Here is a 19,522-nt window from a genome sequence, read left to right on the forward strand (position 1 = left end):
CTGAAAACATGCACTTTAAGTCACGTCAGCTCGCATTAAAAGATCTTAAAATCCTATTTTTCCAGCCGCCTTCACAAATCTTCGCACAGGTTTCGTGTTGCAAGCTAGTAGCACACAGCGCAGCGCGTTCTGTGCCAAGTTTTCATGGACTAAAAAAGGAACATTCTTGACTTCAAACTGATGAAACAGGTTGTTTTTCTGGTGTGATTTCCGTACCGTTGTCAAAATACGTGAAGAGGTCCTCGAGCAGAATCTTGCTCCGCTCCTGGCCGTCCTCAAAGCTGTAGAGAGCCCACTTCTTCAGCAGCGCCTCGCCGCTGCCGTGCATGTCGGTGTTCAGCAGGCCGGGAAACCATTCCTCCAGCAGGGAGTCGATGTGATCCACCACCTGCCCCAGCAGCACCCGGCCTGGAGGGTGGAGAGGGAACACTGTCACTGATTCGATCAACGGAGCAGAGCGCCAATCACAGTTCCTCTGAGACACCCGACCGGTGCTTTGAGACACGATGTAATGTTATTTACAGTAAACATATGGATATGACATATTCTCTGCTAATCAGGCTTCTTAAAACAGCGGCACCTTTTCGTGACGAGGGCACCGTTATCCTGACGAAGCTGGAGGGGCTCTGCTCCACGGAGTCGGCCTCCACCAGGCAGTAGGCCTCTGGGGACCAGCTCAGGTACACGCCCCTCCTCCAGGAGACCCGGTTGGGTCTGGACACTTTTTCTGGACAACACATCGCAACATAGCTCATTTTCTAAACCGCTGGCGTCTTTGAATTCGTAGCTGATGGAACAGTGGCGGCTTTGGTCACTTTACCTCTTCCACAAAGCAGGTAGGAGGAAAACTCCAGCAGGCGGTTGATCTGGCGGGACCAGTAATCCATGGGGAAGTACGGCATCTCGTACAGACGCACAATCACCTCTGAGTTCTCGCAGTGTGGCAGCTCAATCACCGGCTTGCCTTTGGACAAGCTGGAAAGGAAGAGACGAGGCATCAGAGACGGTGAAATATCTGCATACGTTAATTCATTCGGCCTCTGTGAATTCAAGCACACCTGCTGGGCACCAGCAGCTGGTCGTCGCCGAAGGGCAGAGCGATCTGAAACTTCTCCAGCAGCTTGAGGAACTGCGTCAGGTGGCTCTTGGGGAAACATTTGGTCTCAAACAGAAACTTTTCCACCATCGAGCGCTGAACTACTCCTTTAGGATGCTCCCGGGAACCACAGCCCTTTACAGTCAGCTTCTACACAGAGAACAGACAACACCTGACAGGTCTGACACATCGCGTATCGACATTAGGTCTTAGCAGCACGGCCTGAACACACACTCCAAGCTTGTGTGTTTGTCTCTGTGTGCTCAGGTGAGGCTACCTGGGAGATGACGTTGCACAGCCACTGCGGGTCGATGAAGTAGAGCTCTTGGAGCTGAAGTGCAGGATCATCAAAGTGCAGTAAAACGCCTTCAGTGACAGAGGAGGAGAGAGGAGAACGCCGGGCTCAGTCATAATGCAGCGAAGAGGTTTCACTCTATTCATTTCAACTTTGAGCTTTGCATGACGTTGAGAATGTTTCTGACCGGCTTCACTCAGGAAGTGGACGGCGTGGGGCAGCTCGGCCTCCTCCAGCTGCAGCTGACTCTCCTGGATGAGCTGCAGCAGCTCCTGGTGCCTGAGAACCGGGAACTCCGGGGGAACCCTGGTTCTCTCCTGCAGGACCCGGCGCTCCAGCTCCACGTAGCTGTCTGGAACCAGCTGGCCCATCACAGGCTGGCCCTGGATCTGCCAGCGGGAGAGGAGGTGAGGCCACAGGAGGGGAGGACGAGAGGAAAGCTGTAATCAGCCGTTTGTGTCCATTTACCTTGAAGCTGGTGACTTCCCTGGCGATGGCCTTGCGCAGCTTGGTCATGGCGTCCGAGTCCTCGCAGACGGAGACCATGTGGTAGTCCCGGATGGCGGGGAAGCCCTGGTGGTTCAGCAGCTCCTCTCTGATCTTGGTCAGGCAGGCCTGGAGCTGCAGCTCCTCGCTCACATCCGTGTGGGTTCCCACCAGGATGACCGGGGACAGAGGAGCGACGGCCTGAAGCGTGACAGGAGGTTCGTACGTACATTACATATAAAAAGACAAACATAACAGGATGAATGAATTTGAATTGCACATGAGTAAGATATGAATAATAAAACAGTGTTTTTGTAACATTACAAGCTCATACAAATACTTTCAAATGACGCAGTTCCCTCAACTCGTGTGTTGATGCAAATAATAACTGAATCAGTAGACATACAGATCTGAACAGTCATCGGTTCAACATGAATTTTGGCTTAAGACTCACTTTGATGTTGAAGAGCCAGGGCTTGAGGGCGTCCACCTGACTTGCTCCTTCGCTGAGGTTGTATACGACCAGGTAGAGCGCTCTGGAGGTCAGGAAGTGCGGGTGAGAGCCGCTGAACTCCTCTCCACCTGCGGGGCAGAGAAACCAATCACAGCAGCTGAATGGCACACCGACGTCTGTACAAAGAGATATTTAAGGTCTATATCTGAACCCTGCTGGGAAACACAAGATTTGTTTGATGCAAATTCATTTATTCGCATTATTTATTGCATTTATTTTCAGCAGGAACCTGAAAAATGTACATTTGTGATTCTGTTTTTGATCGTTCTCTTGCCTCGGTGATGGCACATGGTCTCAAACTGAAGACCTGGACCTGAATACGTCACACTCAGCTCTGATGTGGTCTTGCTAACTCGGGGAACTCAATGAGAGTTCATCTGCCTGCTGTTTTTAAGATGTGTTTTAAGTATAATTTGGTCATTTGTCCGTAGAAGAAGTTCAACAGGACGTGGCGCTTTAACTGCTTTTAAAACAAATCCATCTTAACGTCATTCGTTGGCCAACCTGAGAAGTCCCAGACGTTCAGCACCATTTTCTTCTTGTCCCGTTCCCTGATGGTCCAGTCCCGGACGTCAATGCCAACGGCGTCCCGTTTGGAGCTCATCTGGGAGCGCTTCAGCTTCATCAGCTGCTGGATCAGGGTGGTCTTCCCACTGCCCGCGTTCCCCACCACGATGAGCTTCATCTGGTAGTACGGCACGGCCTTCTTCAGCCGCTGCTGCAGGAACCTGCCACAGGGCGGAGGGAGCGGAGGTTTGCTTATTCATGAGCTTTATTTCTTCTTCTGCAAACCCCAGCGATCATAACGTGTGATGAAGAGCGTTTAACATCAACACCTCTGCAGTAAACACGCCTCTGACCTGACAATGTCTTTGGTCTTGTTGCCGATGTGTTTGAGGTCCAGCTGGAGTCGAAGGCCGTCCAGCGGCAGGTCCCACAGTCGGCCCAGTTTGCCCATCTCATCCGGGAAGGAGCGCAGGTTAGCGTTCCGACTCACATCCAGGGAGGTGAGGCCTTCCAGCAGGCCGATCTGCGGAGGGATCTGAAGAGAGACGAGGCAACCATCATCCAAACAACCGTCTAATTCAGCTACATTCATGGTTTGATCAGTAATGGTGAAATAAGACCTCATGATGGCTGAGAAAACCATGAACTCTTCTGGAAAGTCAACGTTTTTTACCTCAGTGAGCTTGTTGTCTCCCAGGTGGAGCTTCTCCAGTCTGGCCCATCTGTGGATCGGTCCACTCAGATCCAGGTCTTTGATGCAGTTGTGACTGAACATCAGCTCTCTGAGGTTGCTCGACTGCCAGGAACCCGGGCCGGGCAGAGCGGCGATGCTGTTGGTTCTCATGTCCAGCGACCGCAAGCTGGACAATTACACATTTGTTCAGTAAGACTGTTCTTTATCACACAGCTAAAAGTCCAGCTCTGAGAGCCAGTTCGTGTGTTAAACTGCTAAAAACAAGCCGAGCGTCTGACTTACTTTGGGAGTTTAAGAATAGTCTCAGGAACTTCAGTGAAGCTGTTGTTTGCTAGCTTCAGTGTCGTGATCTTGGATGAGAGATGTGACAGAGAAGCTGGAAGAAAACAGCAAAGAGGAGGGTTTTTTAGCCTTTTACCTACAGCCTGAGTTTATATTGATCATTTCTTCAACTGAATGAACCATGAAGCCAATCTCTGATATTTCTATCAGTCATTAAACGCAGTCTGAGTCTGTCCAGGCGATCTTCTTCAGGCAGACAAAGCGGGCACAAGGCTTTTAAACTGCACTTTTCTGATCGAATATTCGGCCGATGCTCACAGATTTTGTTCATGGAGACATTGAAAGTTTCCAGTTTGGGGCAGCCGGTCAGGAAGTCTGGAGAAATACTCTCCACGCTGTTCTTGCTCACATCAAGCAGCTTGATCTCTGGCAGACAGAGCGGCACACAAAGCTCAGTTATACTGTTCCTGTGAAGAGAAAGAAGGAAAATAAGAGCTGTCTTCATCACTCTGGATGCTTCATACTGTCATAAAGCTGACATGACATGAAGAGCGAACTCTGTGCAGCACATTAAAATGAGCACGGCTGCGTCTCAATGCTGTTTGTTAGGCAGCAGAATGAGCTGGAAAGTTAGGCCATGTCTAAAGACTGTCATGGTTATTCAACAGCAAGCAACACGCTGCAAAAAGTGACATCTAAACAGGATAAAATACCTTAAAACAAGACAACACGCTTGTTTTCTGTCTGATAAGATCTTCTTATGTGACAGTTTCTATGTTAGAGTATTGCGCTTGTTTGTTGTTGTTGACATTCCCTCAGAGACGCCCTCAAACCGACAGCCTACCCCTCCATAAACAGCTCCTCCAGCTGACTGACGGCGCGGCCCAGCTCCTGAGGGAAGGTGGTGACTCTGTTGAAAGACAGATTGAGCTGCCGCAGCGATGGGCAGGTGACGGCGGGGTCGAAGGTCAGCAGCGGGCCCACGCAGTTACGGGAGACGTTCAGCGTGCTCAGCGACAGCAGAGACAGCAGCTCCACCGGCAGAGACTGCAGCTGGTTGCCCTGCAGGTCCAGTCGAGTCAGACTCTTCAAACTCTGCGTCAGAAAAGGACAAAAAAGCTCCAGCTTCCTGTAATGGTCTCATATTTTGGTGACTGAGCACAGATCAGGTGCTTCACCTGGCAAAGGGCTGAGGGAAACTCCAGCAGGCAGTTGTGGCTCAGGTCCAGGCGGAGGAGATGCCCCAGCTGCTGCTGGACGAAGCCCTCGTCCATCAGGCAGGACAGAGAGTCCAGCTCGTTGCCGGACAGGTCCAGCAGGCGGATCCGCTCCCGCTCTTTGGGCAGAGCGGCAGAGTTCTCGCCAGATCCGAACACTGAGGAGGCGGCAGAGCGTTAATACCATCTGAGGTAAATCAGTGGAGAGCAAGAGGTTTTCAGCCTCTACGAGACATTCCTGCTCTGATTCTCACATCCAGCTTTCAACCGCTTCAACCGCTTTATAGCTCAGCCAACTTCAGCCATGATTTGACCTCTGACTGCTATGTGTGATCATACAAAACCTTACAAAGGCCATCATACGTTTACATTACTCTTGTTTTAAGAGTCTTAAATAATATAAAAACATCAAAACCTCTAAACATGTATTGGACTTGTTCTTGTTTGTTGATGACCTCCATGCTTGGGTCATCAAAGTGAGCCGGCTCATTGAACGACACATCACAGAGCCGAGCTGGGCTGAATCTGATGGAAATACCTTTTTGTCCTGAGCCGGTCCGTCCATATCTCCTGTGCACAGGCTCACCGTGTTCATTCTCAGCTGGACCGCTCTGGAAAAGGAAAAGAAAGTCTTTTTATTTACTTTAATGGAAGAAAGAGAGTGCAAGGAGAGAAAATGAGATATCCTCTCATAACAATGACATAAAATCCTTCCGCCGTGTTAACGAGGAGGTTTTACCTCTGCGCTGGCATGTCTGCGACGCCCCTGCTTCCTTTTGAAGGACCCCCCTCTCAGCTCCTCTGTCGAGTTATTCTGTGGCTTTGGAGACAGAGCCCCGCACAGCGAATCACTGCCTGTAAAAAGCAGAAGCACACAGTGAGAGAGCGTCATGATTACAGGGTGAACTGCTTTTAATTGACCGACAACAGCTCAGTCAGCGTTTTTCCTCTCAGTTTGAAAAAAACATGGCCTCTGGACAGTCGACGAGCAACTTAAAGTCCTCACTGCTACTAACAATTTAGACAAACGCAGTAAAATGTGCACTTTCAAAGCTACCGCGAGAAGCTTTCTCTTGTTCTTAAAGTAACTGGTCACACACCAAATGACACGAGTTATTACGGAGTTAACCGAGACTAATCACAAGTCAAAAACATCTAGAACTAATCGAGTCTTTCTTTTTTATTAAGACAAAACAACATAAGGAAGATAAGAACAGTACACACAGTACACACAGTACACACAGTACATACAGTACACACAGTACATACAGCACATACAGGCCAGCTAACTGAATTACACGGGGAATAACAGAACAGGCTTATGTTAGCTGTCATGTTGGTTTGATGCTGGTGTGTGTGTGTGTGTGTGTGTGTGTGTGTGTGTGTGTGTGTGTGTGTCAGTCTATGGGATGGATGGCTGAAAGAAAGAGAAATAAAGCAAAGTAAAGCTCCGGAGACATCCGTGTCTGAGCGTCCAGCGTGTGAACATAATGTTGATCAGTCAGATGGAAGCAAACAGGATGTTACTGTGTGTGGCGTTCAGGAGCGTTTCTGAGAAGACGACGTTACAGTATCACTGCTTCAACTGCTGGTACACAATAGAACTACAGCGTGAAGGTGATCTCACTTCAGACTGTAGTAGAATTACGCTGCTTGTCTGCACGGCGCTGCTCTGATTCAGCCGTAAAAATCTGATAAAGCGTCGGTTCAAGTCTGCACACTGCAGGATCAGCTACAGCCAGCGTGGCGGGAACTTTACCATCGCTCTCCACGTCGTCGTTGAAAAACAGGCTGTCATCGACGGAGACGAAGCTGAAGCTGGAGTCGTCGCTCTCTTCAGAAATGTAGCCAGAGGTCAGGCAGGGGTCGGCCAGAGGTCTCGGAGGAGCGCTGCTACTCTTGGTCCTCTGGAAAGACTGAATGTACCTCGCCAGACTCATACCTTTACCTTAACGACAGAACACGGTGTGTAGAAATTAAGACAGGGCTGTAATTAATTTCTGTCCTCTGAATCTCCTTTAAATCACTGGTTTTGTGCATAATTCATTTACAGAGTCAAAACAGAGCAAAGCATCAACTCTTCCTCACTGTTGCTGTAACGGAGACTGTGCGCTCGGCCTCTTTCGGCCAGCAGGGGGCTGAGCCAGGTGGCGTCCAGGCGGCCCAGCCTGAAGCCCCCGAGGCAGAGGGCGCTGTTGTTGAGGTCCAGTCCCAGTCGGCCCAGCAGCTGAATGACGGTGGGCCCGTCGCCCCGCTTCACGCTCACCGCCAGCGCCCTGCGGAGGTGCTGCTCGTGGACGCCTCGGCTGAGCAGGAGCTCCACCAGCTCGAGGGGCCCGCCTCTCTCACACACCTGGAGGAGGCAGAAGGAGGCCATGACTGACACTGATCTGCTGGTAGTTACTGATTAATCTGTTAATTTATCTGTAAAGCTGACATCATTGTTACTTATACTCTGACCTTATTTCAGCTTTGTCCTTCTGGACTTTCTGACATAAAACCCTAAATTAACCCTTCACCCTGACTTCCTCTTGCTGGTAAAAGGCAGCAAATTAAACGTGACCTCCTGACATGAGTCCGTAAGCCTGGCCTGTGCAGCCTCGTGACCTCTGACCTGGTAGATGAGAGATTCGGTTTTGGTCTTCTTATTGATGTCGGCGCCCAGCTCGATCAGACACTCGGCCAGCGTGGCGTCTCCGTCCTCGCAGGCCTTTTCCAGCATGCTGTAGTGCAGCTCCGGGTCGCACCACATCTTAGACAGAGCCAGACACACCGACTTACGCAACTGACGGCGGGCAGAGGGGGAGAAGAGACACAGCCGCTCATTAAGTTACGGTGAAGATTCACAATCTTTCTAGCAAGGCATTTTCTAAGAGCATCGTCTTCTAAGAACAAGGAGGAGACGCGTGGCCTAAATACTTAATCAGAGCAGTATTCAAGCATGCCTGGTATGTCCTACACTGCGCTTTTGTACTGTATGTGTAAAGGGGGGCCTGTGTTTCAAACTGGAAATGTCCAGAATCTGGAAAATGCTGCAGTGGTTCTTGTGGAAAATCCGAATTAAGAGGCGAATACTCATCAGAAGTCTAACTCACCGGGTGGCTGCTGTGGTCTGGAGTTTCCTCTCTGAGGTGCTGGAAGATCTGCCTGTCAAAGTCCTCTCTCTGCAGTTCAGCTGCTGCTCCTGAACAGGCGTCCAGCATCCTCAGAGCCACCTGGAAACACTGCGGGGAAACACGGCCAGACACAGATCAGGAGTTTACAAGCACACAACTGTAAGCGGTGACAGCGAAGAGACGTCAGGCCGATGTTGAAGCCTGAAATCCGCACAGAAAACTGCAGAGTCTGCACGGCTGTGAACGTCACTCCGCTCACCTTCAAGAGCATCTCGGAGTCTTCTCTGTACTGGATGAGTGAGGCGACCACGACGGAGGCCAGGACGGGCACGATCATCCTGGACAGCTTCTTCTTGGATACGAGGTAGGTGAGCAGGGTGAGACCCCAGTAGTGTATCTCTGCAGGACGAAAGCATGAAGGCAGCATTGAAATCAGAACAGTTTCAGTGTCCAGAGGGAGATTTTATTATGTTCATCTAAGCTTCACTAATACACACACTGCTCACTGTACCTCGTTCCTGTGGGAACATCTGTAGTGTATGCAGCACCGTGTCTATCGCCCCCTGCTGGCAGAGTAAGTCCACTGCACCGGAGCAGTCGGCCAGCGCAGACAGCACCTTCAGACCACACCTCTGGATGGTGGAGCTGCTGATGAACTGCGTAGACACAAACAGCACTGAACATCAATTAATATCAAGATGTTACCAGAATGGGGTGGACTAAACACTGGAAACAGGACCTGAATCTGAGTAAAATGCATGAAGTCACAGTAAAAACTGAGCTTTCATACAGGCAGGATGACCGAATACTGCAGTAATATTAGCCGTGTGTACCTAATAATCTGGCAACTCAGCTTATATAAATGGGTGAGCACTGCACAGCTTTGGTGTCCTTTTGTCCACTAAGCACATAAGCTCTCTCAAAATGAATTGTTTTGACCACCTGAAGCACATAATCGGCTTGAAATCATCAAAAAGATTAATGAAGATGCAAAGACTGACTTTTCTACCGAGACTGAAGAATGATTCGTACTGTGTGCACGTGGTAAGACGACCAAATGGATGGTATGTTTGTTGGAATAATGAAAATGGCAGTTAGAGGCCCCCCCTTGTCTGTGATGAAGACATAACAGTTTTGACATAAAAAGACGAATATAAAGACGACACATTTAATGTTCGAGCTCATCGGCTTCACAGATTTTTGTAAATACCTGCTTATTCTGACTTTGATGTAGCAACAGATTTCAAACAAGTTGCACAAATACGGTCTGATCACTGTTATTATGATTGCATTCTGTTTTTATTCCTGTTTTAAAGCAGCGTCCCAACATTTCTGGAACCTGGGTCGTGAAACTGCTTTTTGCTGTCAGTTTGTTTGAGGTCAAATCGGTCAAATGGCTTTTATCTAATTTAGTACTAAGACTATGGCTAAAAGGAAGTTGAGAGTCATAGATGCTATGGTTAATTACTGGCTTTGGACTTCCTCACGGACATGTGATGCCTTTTTTTTCTGTTTCTACTCTTTTCAGAGGCGGTTTTTGTCCCTGTTTACCCCCCCTGACAGAGGGGTACCAAACAGCCACACGGAAAAAAGAAATAACGAGCAAATTCTTTTTAGAAATGTAATTACATCCTTCCAATGTTCCGCTTGCAGGACAACCTACTATATAATTTCTACAATGAATGGATGGACTGTTGTTTCATTTAGGTCATGAATGAGAACTATATGTACCAGCTGAGTGTTTGTACACTGCTTCTCTTTAATGTGGAAGAAACAATCCCATCGGGGGTATTCTCCTCGATCCATCGTCATGCTAATTTTTATTTATTATATCAGATTTCTAAAAAAAAGCACGCGAGGGCATAAAAGCATCAAATTGTGGAGAGGCGTTCTGGGGCTGTGGGTGTGTCCATACCCTGTTGAGGACCTCCAGGTAGAGGGTGTGAGCTCCTTCCACCACACACTGGTTTTTCAGGACCTTCAGCGACACGTCGGCCATGTCAGGGTCTGCCACCGAGACGCCGTGCTCCCTCAGACTGCGGTCTGGGAGTTCACAAGGAAGCAAGCGAGGACAAAGAGTCAAGCAAACGTAGGCGCAGATACACAACCGCTGTGTTATCGATCATTAACCTAATAAGGAGCGTTAGAACCGCAGCGGTGGGAGCAGGGCAGGAGTGCACTGTAACCTCATTTTGATGAGAAATGAAAACGAAACAAGCTGCTCCACTGTTTGAATTCCCCTGCTGAACAAAGACCACATATAGCTCTGCGACGCCGGCCTGAGAGCTGATGGTCTGAGTGAGCAGCAGCAGAAAATCAAGAGTCGTCAGCTTCGTTTGGGAGGTTCGTCTCGCTTCATGCGCACCAAACATTCATTTGTACTCACACAATACGACATACTGTACACATTGCTGACCTTCCAGCAAAGCAGCCACATTCAACAGATCCCAGAACTGCATTTAGAGCTGTTTCCTCAAGACATGATTGCCTGAATTTCAGTTTAATGCCGATTAATACAGCTGCATTCCTAGATTTTTGCTGCAGATATCCAAAGTCTAGTACATATGTCAAGTGCATCTCCTTTTAGCTCGGTTTTGGTCTCCACCAGATACACAGAAATATTTCTTTAGCTGTTAGCTGTTAGCAGCTAGCGGTCTGATGTTTGCTGCTTCGATGCATGTGGTGAGAATCTAAAACTGTGAGCTTAAATGGGCTGAAAGGTAAGAAAATCCACTTGCGTGCACACCTGGGCAGAGGAAGACCAGGCTGGCCTGCAGAGCCTCCAGCTGAACCTCCGGCTCGAAGTTATGGATCCTCATGGCGCTGAGGATCTGACTCATGGCCATGTTCAGCTCATCCAGACTGGCAGTCCTACAGGGACAGAGAGACAGGTTTCACTCTGAGATGAAACTTCAGCATCAGTGTTTTTGGGTAATTTGGGATTTTTTCATTGCTTGATGTTCATTACTCGTTATTTTAATAAAAGCCAGACACCAAAAGCTCTGCACACAAACATGGACGCCCCCTGTCCTGCCTGATTTTCACAGAATGGAAACCGTGTTCGCACCCACCTTCCCTGGAAGAGCAGGTGGAGCAGTTTGCAGGCGCTGATGCAAACTTCAGCTGAGGCTGAATGCCTCTTCATCATCTCCACTAGGTTGACGTGGAGGCCACTGGACAGCAGCAGAGAGCACATTTTACCTGCGAACAGGGCAGAGCACACACTCACTTATTAACAGCATTTAGAAATATGGTCGAGCCCGTGCAGATTATTCAGTAAGAGGGGTTTACTACAAAACGCCATGCGGACGGAGCCTGTTCCAACACGAGAGCGACATCGATTACAGCCAGTTAAGTGTGTTGGACACTGTTGAAGACTCACTGTTGTGCGTGATGAGCGTGGCGATGGCGCTGGTAGCAGCTTCAAACACGCTGGGGGAGGAGGAGTGGAGTAGCATGGCCGCCATCAGCTGTCTGTGAACAGGAGTCCTGGAAACAACGGCACAACATCCGACAAATGCCTTTCCATTCTCTCACGGCATAGAGCGAGTAACACTGTGAAACACCTGCAGCAGGTGTGTGCGTGTGTGTGTGTGTACCTCTCATCCTGCTCCTCCTCTGATTGGTTCACTCCAGCTCCGTGCAGTAACAGATTGTGAATGGCCCAGCTTGCAGCTTCCTGCGGCAGCACAAGTTCAAGACTTTGATTATCAGAACGACTCTGCGTTAAATCCTCGCTGCGGCTCGAGGGCCAGAAGAAGCCGGACTGACCTGAACGGCCGGCTCGGCGGCGTGGAGATCCAACGCCATACAGCAGACCTCCATCCAGCCCAGGCCCATGTCCTCCACCTCCTCCTTACCCCTGTTCTCCTCCTCCTCTCCCTCCTCCAGGCCCTGCTCGGCCACCGCTTTGTTCTGCACGATGGTTGCGGCTGACAGACAGAGGCAGCAATTACTGAACTCCACCAGATCTAATCTAACCATTTGATTATTCATCGGCTACATGAGTTTGTTCACTTTAACTGGGCTAAATCTTCAGGTCAAGTCAAATGTTTCGTGACGATTAACTAACTACAGTTATGTTTGGCATTTCACCTCTATAGTTTAACATTTATCTGTAGTGACTGCAGCTTCATCAGCACAACATTTCAGAGCACTGGGAGGCCCTAAAGTCAGGTGTTTTCAAATTGTACAAATAGTGGCAACCAGGAAGACTTCATGATCCTGATGCTAGCTCGGCTGTGCTGTTCAACATCTACCTCTGCCGCTCCAGCAGTCTGTCTGGTGTTACCTTTGTTTTAGTTGTGGGGTTTTTTCAGAAAACTTGTCTGTTGCAAAGCCTGGAAACAGATGTCAGCTACTCGTGTTCATATTTTACATCCTGGAGAACAAGACGAGTGCAAGCTGCAGGAAATCAGTGACAGGATGAAGACAATGTGCTGTTTTCGCCCCTAATGTGATTTATCCACTGGCATATCACACTGCTATGTCTGCATGTTGAGGCCAAGGCATTGTACTGATGTCTCTGTCGCTAATCCGCGCGGATATAAATAAATGAGTTAAATATAGCTCGTGTGAGTGTGTGTCCTCACTGAGATCAGCCAGGCAGGAGAGAGCGGCGGCTTGCAGCGTGGCGTTATCGGGGAACGTCTGGCAGGCTCTCACCGCGACCCTCTGGACGCCGTTCAGTACCAGGATGTTGTAGTAACTCTCTATAAAATGACACAAAACAAGCGCACCCTGCGTTGAACCGCAGCATCTACTGACCTCTTCAGTCTTAATCTGTCACCTGGTAAACACACTTATCAGGATGAATGAAATCCAAACACCGCGGCACCGATAGCGAGGATGCATTGATTGCACAAACAGTCCAGATTAGACTCCAGTTATTCATTGACCGTGAATCTGAGAGCTTTTAAGTGCTGACTACAATAGATTTCACACTGGTTCCTGTGAACTGCAGAAATATGCAACTAAAACACATTTCATCCCCTAAAGAGTAAGTATGTACTTACAGCTGGCCACCACACCACCCCATCCTACCCAAACACGATTACATTTACATTAAAATGAGGCTTAAATATTAATATAGCTCATATTTTGTCCTCTGGGCCTGACCTGACGTAAACCTCCTGAACAGGCAGCAGGCCGTCTCCTGCAGCTCCTCCACCTCGGGGAAGGCGTCCATGGCGGCGATGATCACGCTGTAGCATCGAGCGCCTCCCGACATCAACATCTCCACGTTACTCCCTGGAAGAGAGAAGCTAACCAAGTCAGGACAGCTGCCGAAGGTTGACGGCATCTCTGCTTTTTGCATCTGTCAACCTTCACGTTTGGTGCTTTTAGTCTGTGATGGACGTGTGAAGCGATGCTGCAGGATTATACGACACAGCATGAAATAACCCATAATAACCCATTGCATAAAAACAAAAACTGCAAATGCGCAAGACGAGAAAAACAAGTCGGAGGTCAGGAGAGAGAGGCATTTCCAAACAGTCTGGAATCCCCCCGTGGCCGTGATGAATCGCACATCTGTGAAAAGCTCAGATTAAAGCGGAAAAAATGTTCGTGACTGAAACTTTGTCATGGCTACTTTCCCACTTTTTTTATGTCCTGCTCTGCTTTTCACGCAGGAATCATCCAGCTAATGAGAATTTCACTGCAGAGCATCGGCAGCGTGGGGAAATGTTTGCTCTCAGTCGTTTCGACCTTCATCCTGTTTTTACAGGATAAAACTAATATGTCATGTGTTACATTCAGCCTGTGTTTTCAGAGAAGGTGTATGACATGACGTCTGCTGTGCAAAAAGCTTTTCAAACAGACACAAACTCTCAAAATGGCTCGTTTTTACCAGAATACATGAGCCGCTGCAGCCGCACACACACAGATGAGACGCAGAGCGCTGCTGTTTGGCACTGCAAGATGCAGAACATCAGCATGGCGCCTTCTTCATGTTATCACAGACGAATCTGCATCAGCAAATATGACAGCCGACAAGCAACGAGATAAGAAATGACATTATCGCTGTACGTTTGAGGTCATTTGAAGGCATCGTCGGTTCCATGTAAGTTGTCCTGTAAAGAGCAGCGCCGGGTGTATTTTATGTAAAATATCCAACTCGGAACGTATTCTGGTCTTTAATAAGCAAAAGGAAATGATTCTTATCAAAACTAAAATGGGCTAAAATCTTGTGCCAATATTCCTCAGTATGGAAGAAACTCAGCACTCTCTCGTCATCATCATCCTTTCCAATGATGCCATGCTTTGTCATGGAAATGCTGGAATTATCCTCATGTAACCCTCCCTCCCCTGAGGATTTGACACTGCCCTCCTGTCCCACCAACAGCTGTTCTGAAGCGGCGGCACAACATCACAGGTTGGCTGGTGCTAACCTGATTTACATCCAGACTGTTTAACAGGCGGTGCAGTGATGTTATGGTCTGGTGGTGGTCAGAAATAGACATATTTCATAGTGTGAAAAAAGGAAAGAAAGGGGTTGATGTTTAATGTGCTCCTTTCATGATCAACATGTGGCGTCACACATAAACCAAAACATTAGAGGAGTGAAAGAGGCAAACCCTTCACCCAACATGTTAGCCTTTTTCACTTATCAAGCTGTTTTCTTTCCCTCCTACAGCTCGTAAACATTATCGGGGCATCACGGAGTCTCACCTGGATGAGCCAGGGGGAGCAGCACCTTCAGGGCCTGCAGGAGCAGCTCGGGGCTGTCTTGGAATCTCTGCAGAGCCGCCAGAACCACGACGTGATCCTGGTTCTCCACAAACTCCACGAGGTGGTCGTCGCTTACTGGAGACACAAGACAGCTAGTCAGCTAGCTAAGCAGAGAAACATGATCAAAGCTACATGCTAAACTTTCCATACAGTGGCCTCACCTCTCTCCAGGAGGAGCTGCAGAGCTCTGCAGCCTTGGAGCTGAACCTCCTCACTCGCAGGAAACGTCTTCATCGCCTGCACCACCAGGCCAAACACATCCTCCTCCTCCTCCTCCAGCAGCAGCAGAGGAACGATGTCTGCAAAGACGTGAATTGAACAAACATAAAAACACAATTCTGACCTTTACTGATGATTTGCAGAGTGACTTCAAAGTCAGATGGATCAAAGTGTTGAACAGGAGTTTAAGAAAATACTAAAGAACTACAAACACAGCACATCTGTCACCTCTTAATTAAGCTTTTTATCTCAAAACTTGGTAGTACGATACGTAGCAAATATCTCTTGCGGTTGCAAATATGAGTTTTTGTGATTATGTGAATATATATATCTTTAAATGCGCCTCAGATCCAGAAGCGGGAAGTCTTTGATTTGCTTGATAATTGTCTTCGGCTGACAGCGCAGCCACTGACGTTACACGACCACAAACAAACCAGTCTGCAGGCCATGTGACGAAGGCCTTAGTTTAACCTCTGCCGCTCTCTGAAGCTTCACACACAGCATGATGACACACAGGTCACTGCTCATTAGATTAGAAAGGACCGAGAGGAACATAACGCGGTTCTGAGAAAAAAAAAAAACCTACAAAAAGCCAATGAATTTTACTGCAGCAGCCTCCGAGAGGGGAAACACACAGATAATTACACATGGGCTGCAGTTCTTTGATGTCCAACACTGAAGCTGATGTCGTTTACCTGAAGTGAGCAGAAGTGCCAGAGCTCTCAGGCCAACCATGGTCACTTTGGAGTGTGTTCTGTACTGAGACAGGACCTTCAGGATCTGCCTGGAAAGCACGTCAGTATGGATGAAGTCAAATGAGCACACTTGTGAAAGCACTATTATGAACACCACGAAGGAACTGAAAAAGTCACATGGAAAAAAAAAATATCAAAACTGACGTCTGGTAGTTGACGAGTCGGCTACTTACAATGAACAGGAACTGAAAACTGAACGTGACATCAGCGAGCCAGAATTGATTAACTTAAGGAAATGTGGATCTGTAATATATATCTGTATGTAATCTACATTTGCTCTCACACACAAATATTCAAATGCATAAAACCCAACATTACCAACATATGATGACTGTAGCTGCAATAAGAAATGTTAGATAACCCTCAAAACTGTTTAACTTCTACTTCTTTTCGTGCATCAGGATGTGATTTGCTGGCAGCTCTGTGATGTGCACAGAGCCGCTTTGAGCTAAATGCTAACTGTAGCCGTTAGCATTCAGTCTGGATGTCAAAAATAAGTCACGAACCATCTGCAGGCACAGAGGCGAGCGACAGGAGACGCAATCCAGTTTACTGAAGAAGGTTTAAATTACATTACATCACATGGCAGAAATCTATGTGGCGCTCTGCCTGACTGACTCTGCTGCACGCCATCAACTCTTTACTGAAGGGAGCATCAATAATCAGCGTTCAGTGTACAGGCATTTGTTTTTGTATGTTCTATGCATTACAAGCGCCTCATACAACGACTAGAAACTATGACTTTTGCATGATATTTAGTCAACTTTCATTCTCACAGTGTTGCTCTTAGACTAACATCAACGGCAATGCTAACACGCTGATGTTCAGCAGGTGTAAAGTTGACTGTGTTCACCAGTTCAACGCGTCAGGTGTTGCTTGGTTGGTGGCTGCTTCAAAACATGAACGCTGCGTAATCTGATCAACCACATTGGTGTAATGTCGTCATGTGATGTGAGCCATTAGGGTGGATGAGAAGATGAGAAAATGTGAATTCACTCCTGCACAGCCAATAATAGTGCATCAAAGCCAACGTCCAGCACCTAATGAGCACGTCTTTACTTACTGGTGCACTCCCAGTACCTCCCAGTCCTTGGTTGTCCTCAGAGGTCCGGTCAGCTGGTCCAGCGTGCCGGGGCATATTTCAATCAGCCGGGACAGCAATGACCAGCCCACCTGCAGCAAGATCACACTCTTCAGCTCGAGATCAAACAAGCGACGTAACACTGAAGGGAAATAAGAATTCCTGGACAGGTGAAGGGAGCAAGTTAATGGAGGCTGAACATGAGTTTCACAACGTCACTTTCGTTTCGTGCCAGTCTCACCTCTGATAAGCTGCAGTTTACAGCAATCACGAGACGTGTAAACAGGCTAAATCAGGCGAAGGCGTGTCAGCTGTGGATGACTTTAAAGCTACATGAACCATCTCAGCAGGTGATGCTCAACACCTGAGTGTCCACATTCAGATCCGTTAAAGCCACCAACATGCTGCTGCACAATCAAAGGTGTGTGACGTACCTGCTGGACTCCTCGGCTGCTGATGTGGGACGACAGCACCGCCACGAGGGGGACGTGGACGTCTTTGTCCTCGAACAGTTCAGCTGCTGCATCACAGAGCAACGGATAAGAAGATGTGAGACGTTAGCTCTGAAGGATGGGACGTCTTCTTTAACTCATTTCTATTTTTAAAGAAAGGATGGAGAACAGCTGAACAATAACAAGGATTCAATTATCAGAGCGAAGCTGTCTGCGGTTCGTTTGCAGCGACTGCACAATATGAATATTCAGTGTGTTATAACAAGACAGAGAAACAGCCAATCCTTACAGTTGAGAAGCTGGAAGTGGGAAATATCAGGCATTTTTGCTTGAAAATCAATTTCTGTCAATCAATTAGTCCTGTTTTCTGGATCTAAATTACATAAAAGCACAATAATTAACATTACTGCAAATGTCAACTTGATTACAGAACATTCATGATGCATTATGATAAACTGGAGTGCAATTTTAATATCAAAACCCAGACGTGTCATGTTCAGGTGGATTACATCACACCTACCAAAGAATGAATGCAACTGATGCTTAATGCTTCTGTGTCATAACTTTATCTGGAAACTACCAACTACAATTAGGTGTTGTCGAGCAAAATTCCCTTAAAATACACTTGAACTCCTCATCTGTGGATGAAGAAGACAAGCCAAAAACTTCCTGAAGGTCAAACGAATCAGTAATGAAGAAAAACCAGGTCCCTCTAAAGAACTGGTGGAAAGTACAAACAGTCCAAAAACCAAAGTCTGATCAGAAATGACAAAGAAAAGCAGCAAGTTCTTAGAGTTAACCAGCAAATGTTTGACATATATTACAAAGAGTTAGCGATTAATTATCTGCCAATTGATTAATGGACTCCTCAGAGCCACACACGGAAACGGTGCCTGTTTGTGAGCAGCAGCGTGATGCACATGCAGGACAATGTGCTTCCTACCAATGTCGGTGTGCGCCAGGAAAAGCAGATCCTGGACGATCTGGATCAGGGTGCACAGCTGTCTGTCCTCCTGCGGGGTGTTCAGCCTCACCAGGAGTTTCTTCAGCCTTTCCTCCAGTTCCTCTCTGTTCACCATGGTCTTTGATATACTGGTTCCCAGCTGACGGGTCGACGTGCATTTAGGGTCGATCGGCCCGGTCCCTTAAAAACCGACGAGGGGCTCCGAGCGGCCACGCTGCTGCAGCATTGCTCCAGCCGCATATCATGACACATCACATTACTAAATATCAGCCATGTTACATCACGTTACATTAGCTTCAGTCCGGCTAAGAGGCTGTCACGACTGGGGAAGCTGTCAGTGTGGCGGAGTTTCGGTTCCGACGCTGACATCACCCTCCTGTCCTCTGGCGGAGAAGCTCGTTCCTCTTTGAGAAGTTGGCCACTTTCTGTTATTTCCGTGGGGAAAGCTCCGCTCTCTCTGACAGGCGTGTTCCTCCTTCCTTACAGTCGCATCATATGACTCCGGCGAGAAAAACTTCCCGTTTGTTAAAGAGGAAACTGGGAAATAAGACGCGGCGCGGCGGCGCAGGGTGGAGGGGGGACGGCGGCGCTCACGGACAATCAACTGATCTGCTGCGCGGACTTTCTGTAAACCTGTCGGTGAAGTTTCTGCGTAGATTATATCCCCGAATGGCTTAAATCAGATTAGATTGCAAGTCTAGGCGCTGTTGACTCCAGAAGTTGCCTCCCACCCCGGCGTCTAATGTCAGCCTGTGATTCACCGATTTATAAACCTGACGTTTGACTGACTTGGCACTGATTTGCGCCGTATTTCATTCAACAATCTGTCATTGCAATGTTTGTTTGCGAATCGGCACACGTCCGTAGCCCCTATAGCAAAGATTAAAACTTTTTACAACTTCTTGGGGGATGTATGAAAATTCGGCATACATGACTTCACACAAAGCTGCGATTATTTCAACAAAATCAACTTTTTCCTGTCGGTTCTTCTTCCGTCGCTTCCGGTTTTGTTTTGTACTGCGCGTCTAGTAACGTAACTACGTCATTGACGCTGTCAGCATGGAAGGTCGTGTTGCGATTACAAGACCTCAACTTCTCATTTACTAATAAAC

General features: G+C 47.9%; 1 protein-coding gene across 5 annotated transcripts in view; it reads right to left on the reverse strand.

The window, feature by feature from the left end:
* Window positions 1-18,965, reverse strand: part of lrrk2 (leucine-rich repeat kinase 2) — a 29,212-nt gene extending 10,247 nt beyond the window's left edge. For 4 of the 5 annotated variants that reach the window (XR_013077229.1, XM_076732115.1, XM_076732113.1 and 1 more), the window contains exons 1-37: window positions 18,390-18,965; window positions 17,429-17,514; window positions 16,977-17,086; window positions 15,854-15,942; window positions 15,101-15,238; window positions 14,880-15,014; window positions 13,326-13,457; window positions 12,800-12,919; window positions 11,979-12,139; window positions 11,807-11,886; window positions 11,590-11,696; window positions 11,279-11,408; window positions 10,954-11,078; window positions 10,123-10,250; window positions 8,719-8,863; window positions 8,467-8,606; window positions 8,187-8,315; window positions 7,706-7,876; window positions 7,180-7,444; window positions 6,851-7,039; window positions 5,831-5,946; window positions 5,630-5,702; window positions 5,053-5,249; window positions 4,719-4,969; window positions 4,193-4,341; window positions 3,875-3,968; window positions 3,572-3,758; window positions 3,252-3,433; window positions 2,896-3,119; window positions 2,332-2,459; window positions 1,860-2,078; window positions 1,579-1,780; window positions 1,374-1,462; window positions 1,059-1,246; window positions 821-975; window positions 581-727; window positions 217-408 (exon numbers count right to left, since the gene is read on the reverse strand). Coding sequence is in view for 4 of the 5 variants with exons in the window: in XM_076732115.1 (XP_076588230.1) it covers window positions 217-408; window positions 581-727; window positions 821-975; window positions 1,059-1,246; window positions 1,374-1,462; window positions 1,579-1,780; window positions 1,860-2,078; window positions 2,332-2,459; window positions 2,896-3,119; window positions 3,252-3,433; window positions 3,572-3,758; window positions 3,875-3,968; window positions 4,193-4,341; window positions 4,719-4,969; window positions 5,053-5,249; window positions 5,630-5,702; window positions 5,831-5,946; window positions 6,851-7,039; window positions 7,180-7,444; window positions 7,706-7,876; window positions 8,187-8,315; window positions 8,467-8,606; window positions 8,719-8,863; window positions 10,123-10,250; window positions 10,954-11,078; window positions 11,279-11,408; window positions 11,590-11,696; window positions 11,807-11,886; window positions 11,979-12,139; window positions 12,800-12,919; window positions 13,326-13,457; window positions 14,880-15,014; window positions 15,101-15,238; window positions 15,854-15,942; window positions 16,977-17,086; window positions 17,429-17,514; window positions 18,390-18,525 (5,509 nt within the window). In the remaining variant the exon portion in view is untranslated. The remainder of the gene's footprint in view (window positions 1-216; window positions 409-580; window positions 728-820; window positions 976-1,058; window positions 1,247-1,373; window positions 1,463-1,578; window positions 1,781-1,859; window positions 2,079-2,331; window positions 2,460-2,895; window positions 3,120-3,251; window positions 3,434-3,571; window positions 3,759-3,874; window positions 3,969-4,192; window positions 4,342-4,718; window positions 4,970-5,052; window positions 5,250-5,629; window positions 5,703-5,830; window positions 5,947-6,850; window positions 7,040-7,179; window positions 7,445-7,705; window positions 7,877-8,186; window positions 8,316-8,466; window positions 8,607-8,718; window positions 8,864-10,122; window positions 10,251-10,953; window positions 11,079-11,278; window positions 11,409-11,589; window positions 11,697-11,806; window positions 11,887-11,978; window positions 12,140-12,799; window positions 12,920-13,325; window positions 13,458-14,879; window positions 15,015-15,100; window positions 15,239-15,853; window positions 15,943-16,976; window positions 17,087-17,428; window positions 17,515-18,389) is intronic. The other variant, XM_076732114.1, reaches the window with a different exon arrangement.
* Between the last annotated feature and the right edge of the window lie 557 nt (window positions 18,966-19,522).

Source organism: Chaetodon auriga, chromosome 6 (assembly GCF_051107435.1).
Source record: "Chaetodon auriga isolate fChaAug3 chromosome 6, fChaAug3.hap1, whole genome shotgun sequence".
Lineage (NCBI taxonomy): Eukaryota > Metazoa > Chordata > Actinopteri > Chaetodontiformes > Chaetodontidae > Chaetodon > Chaetodon auriga.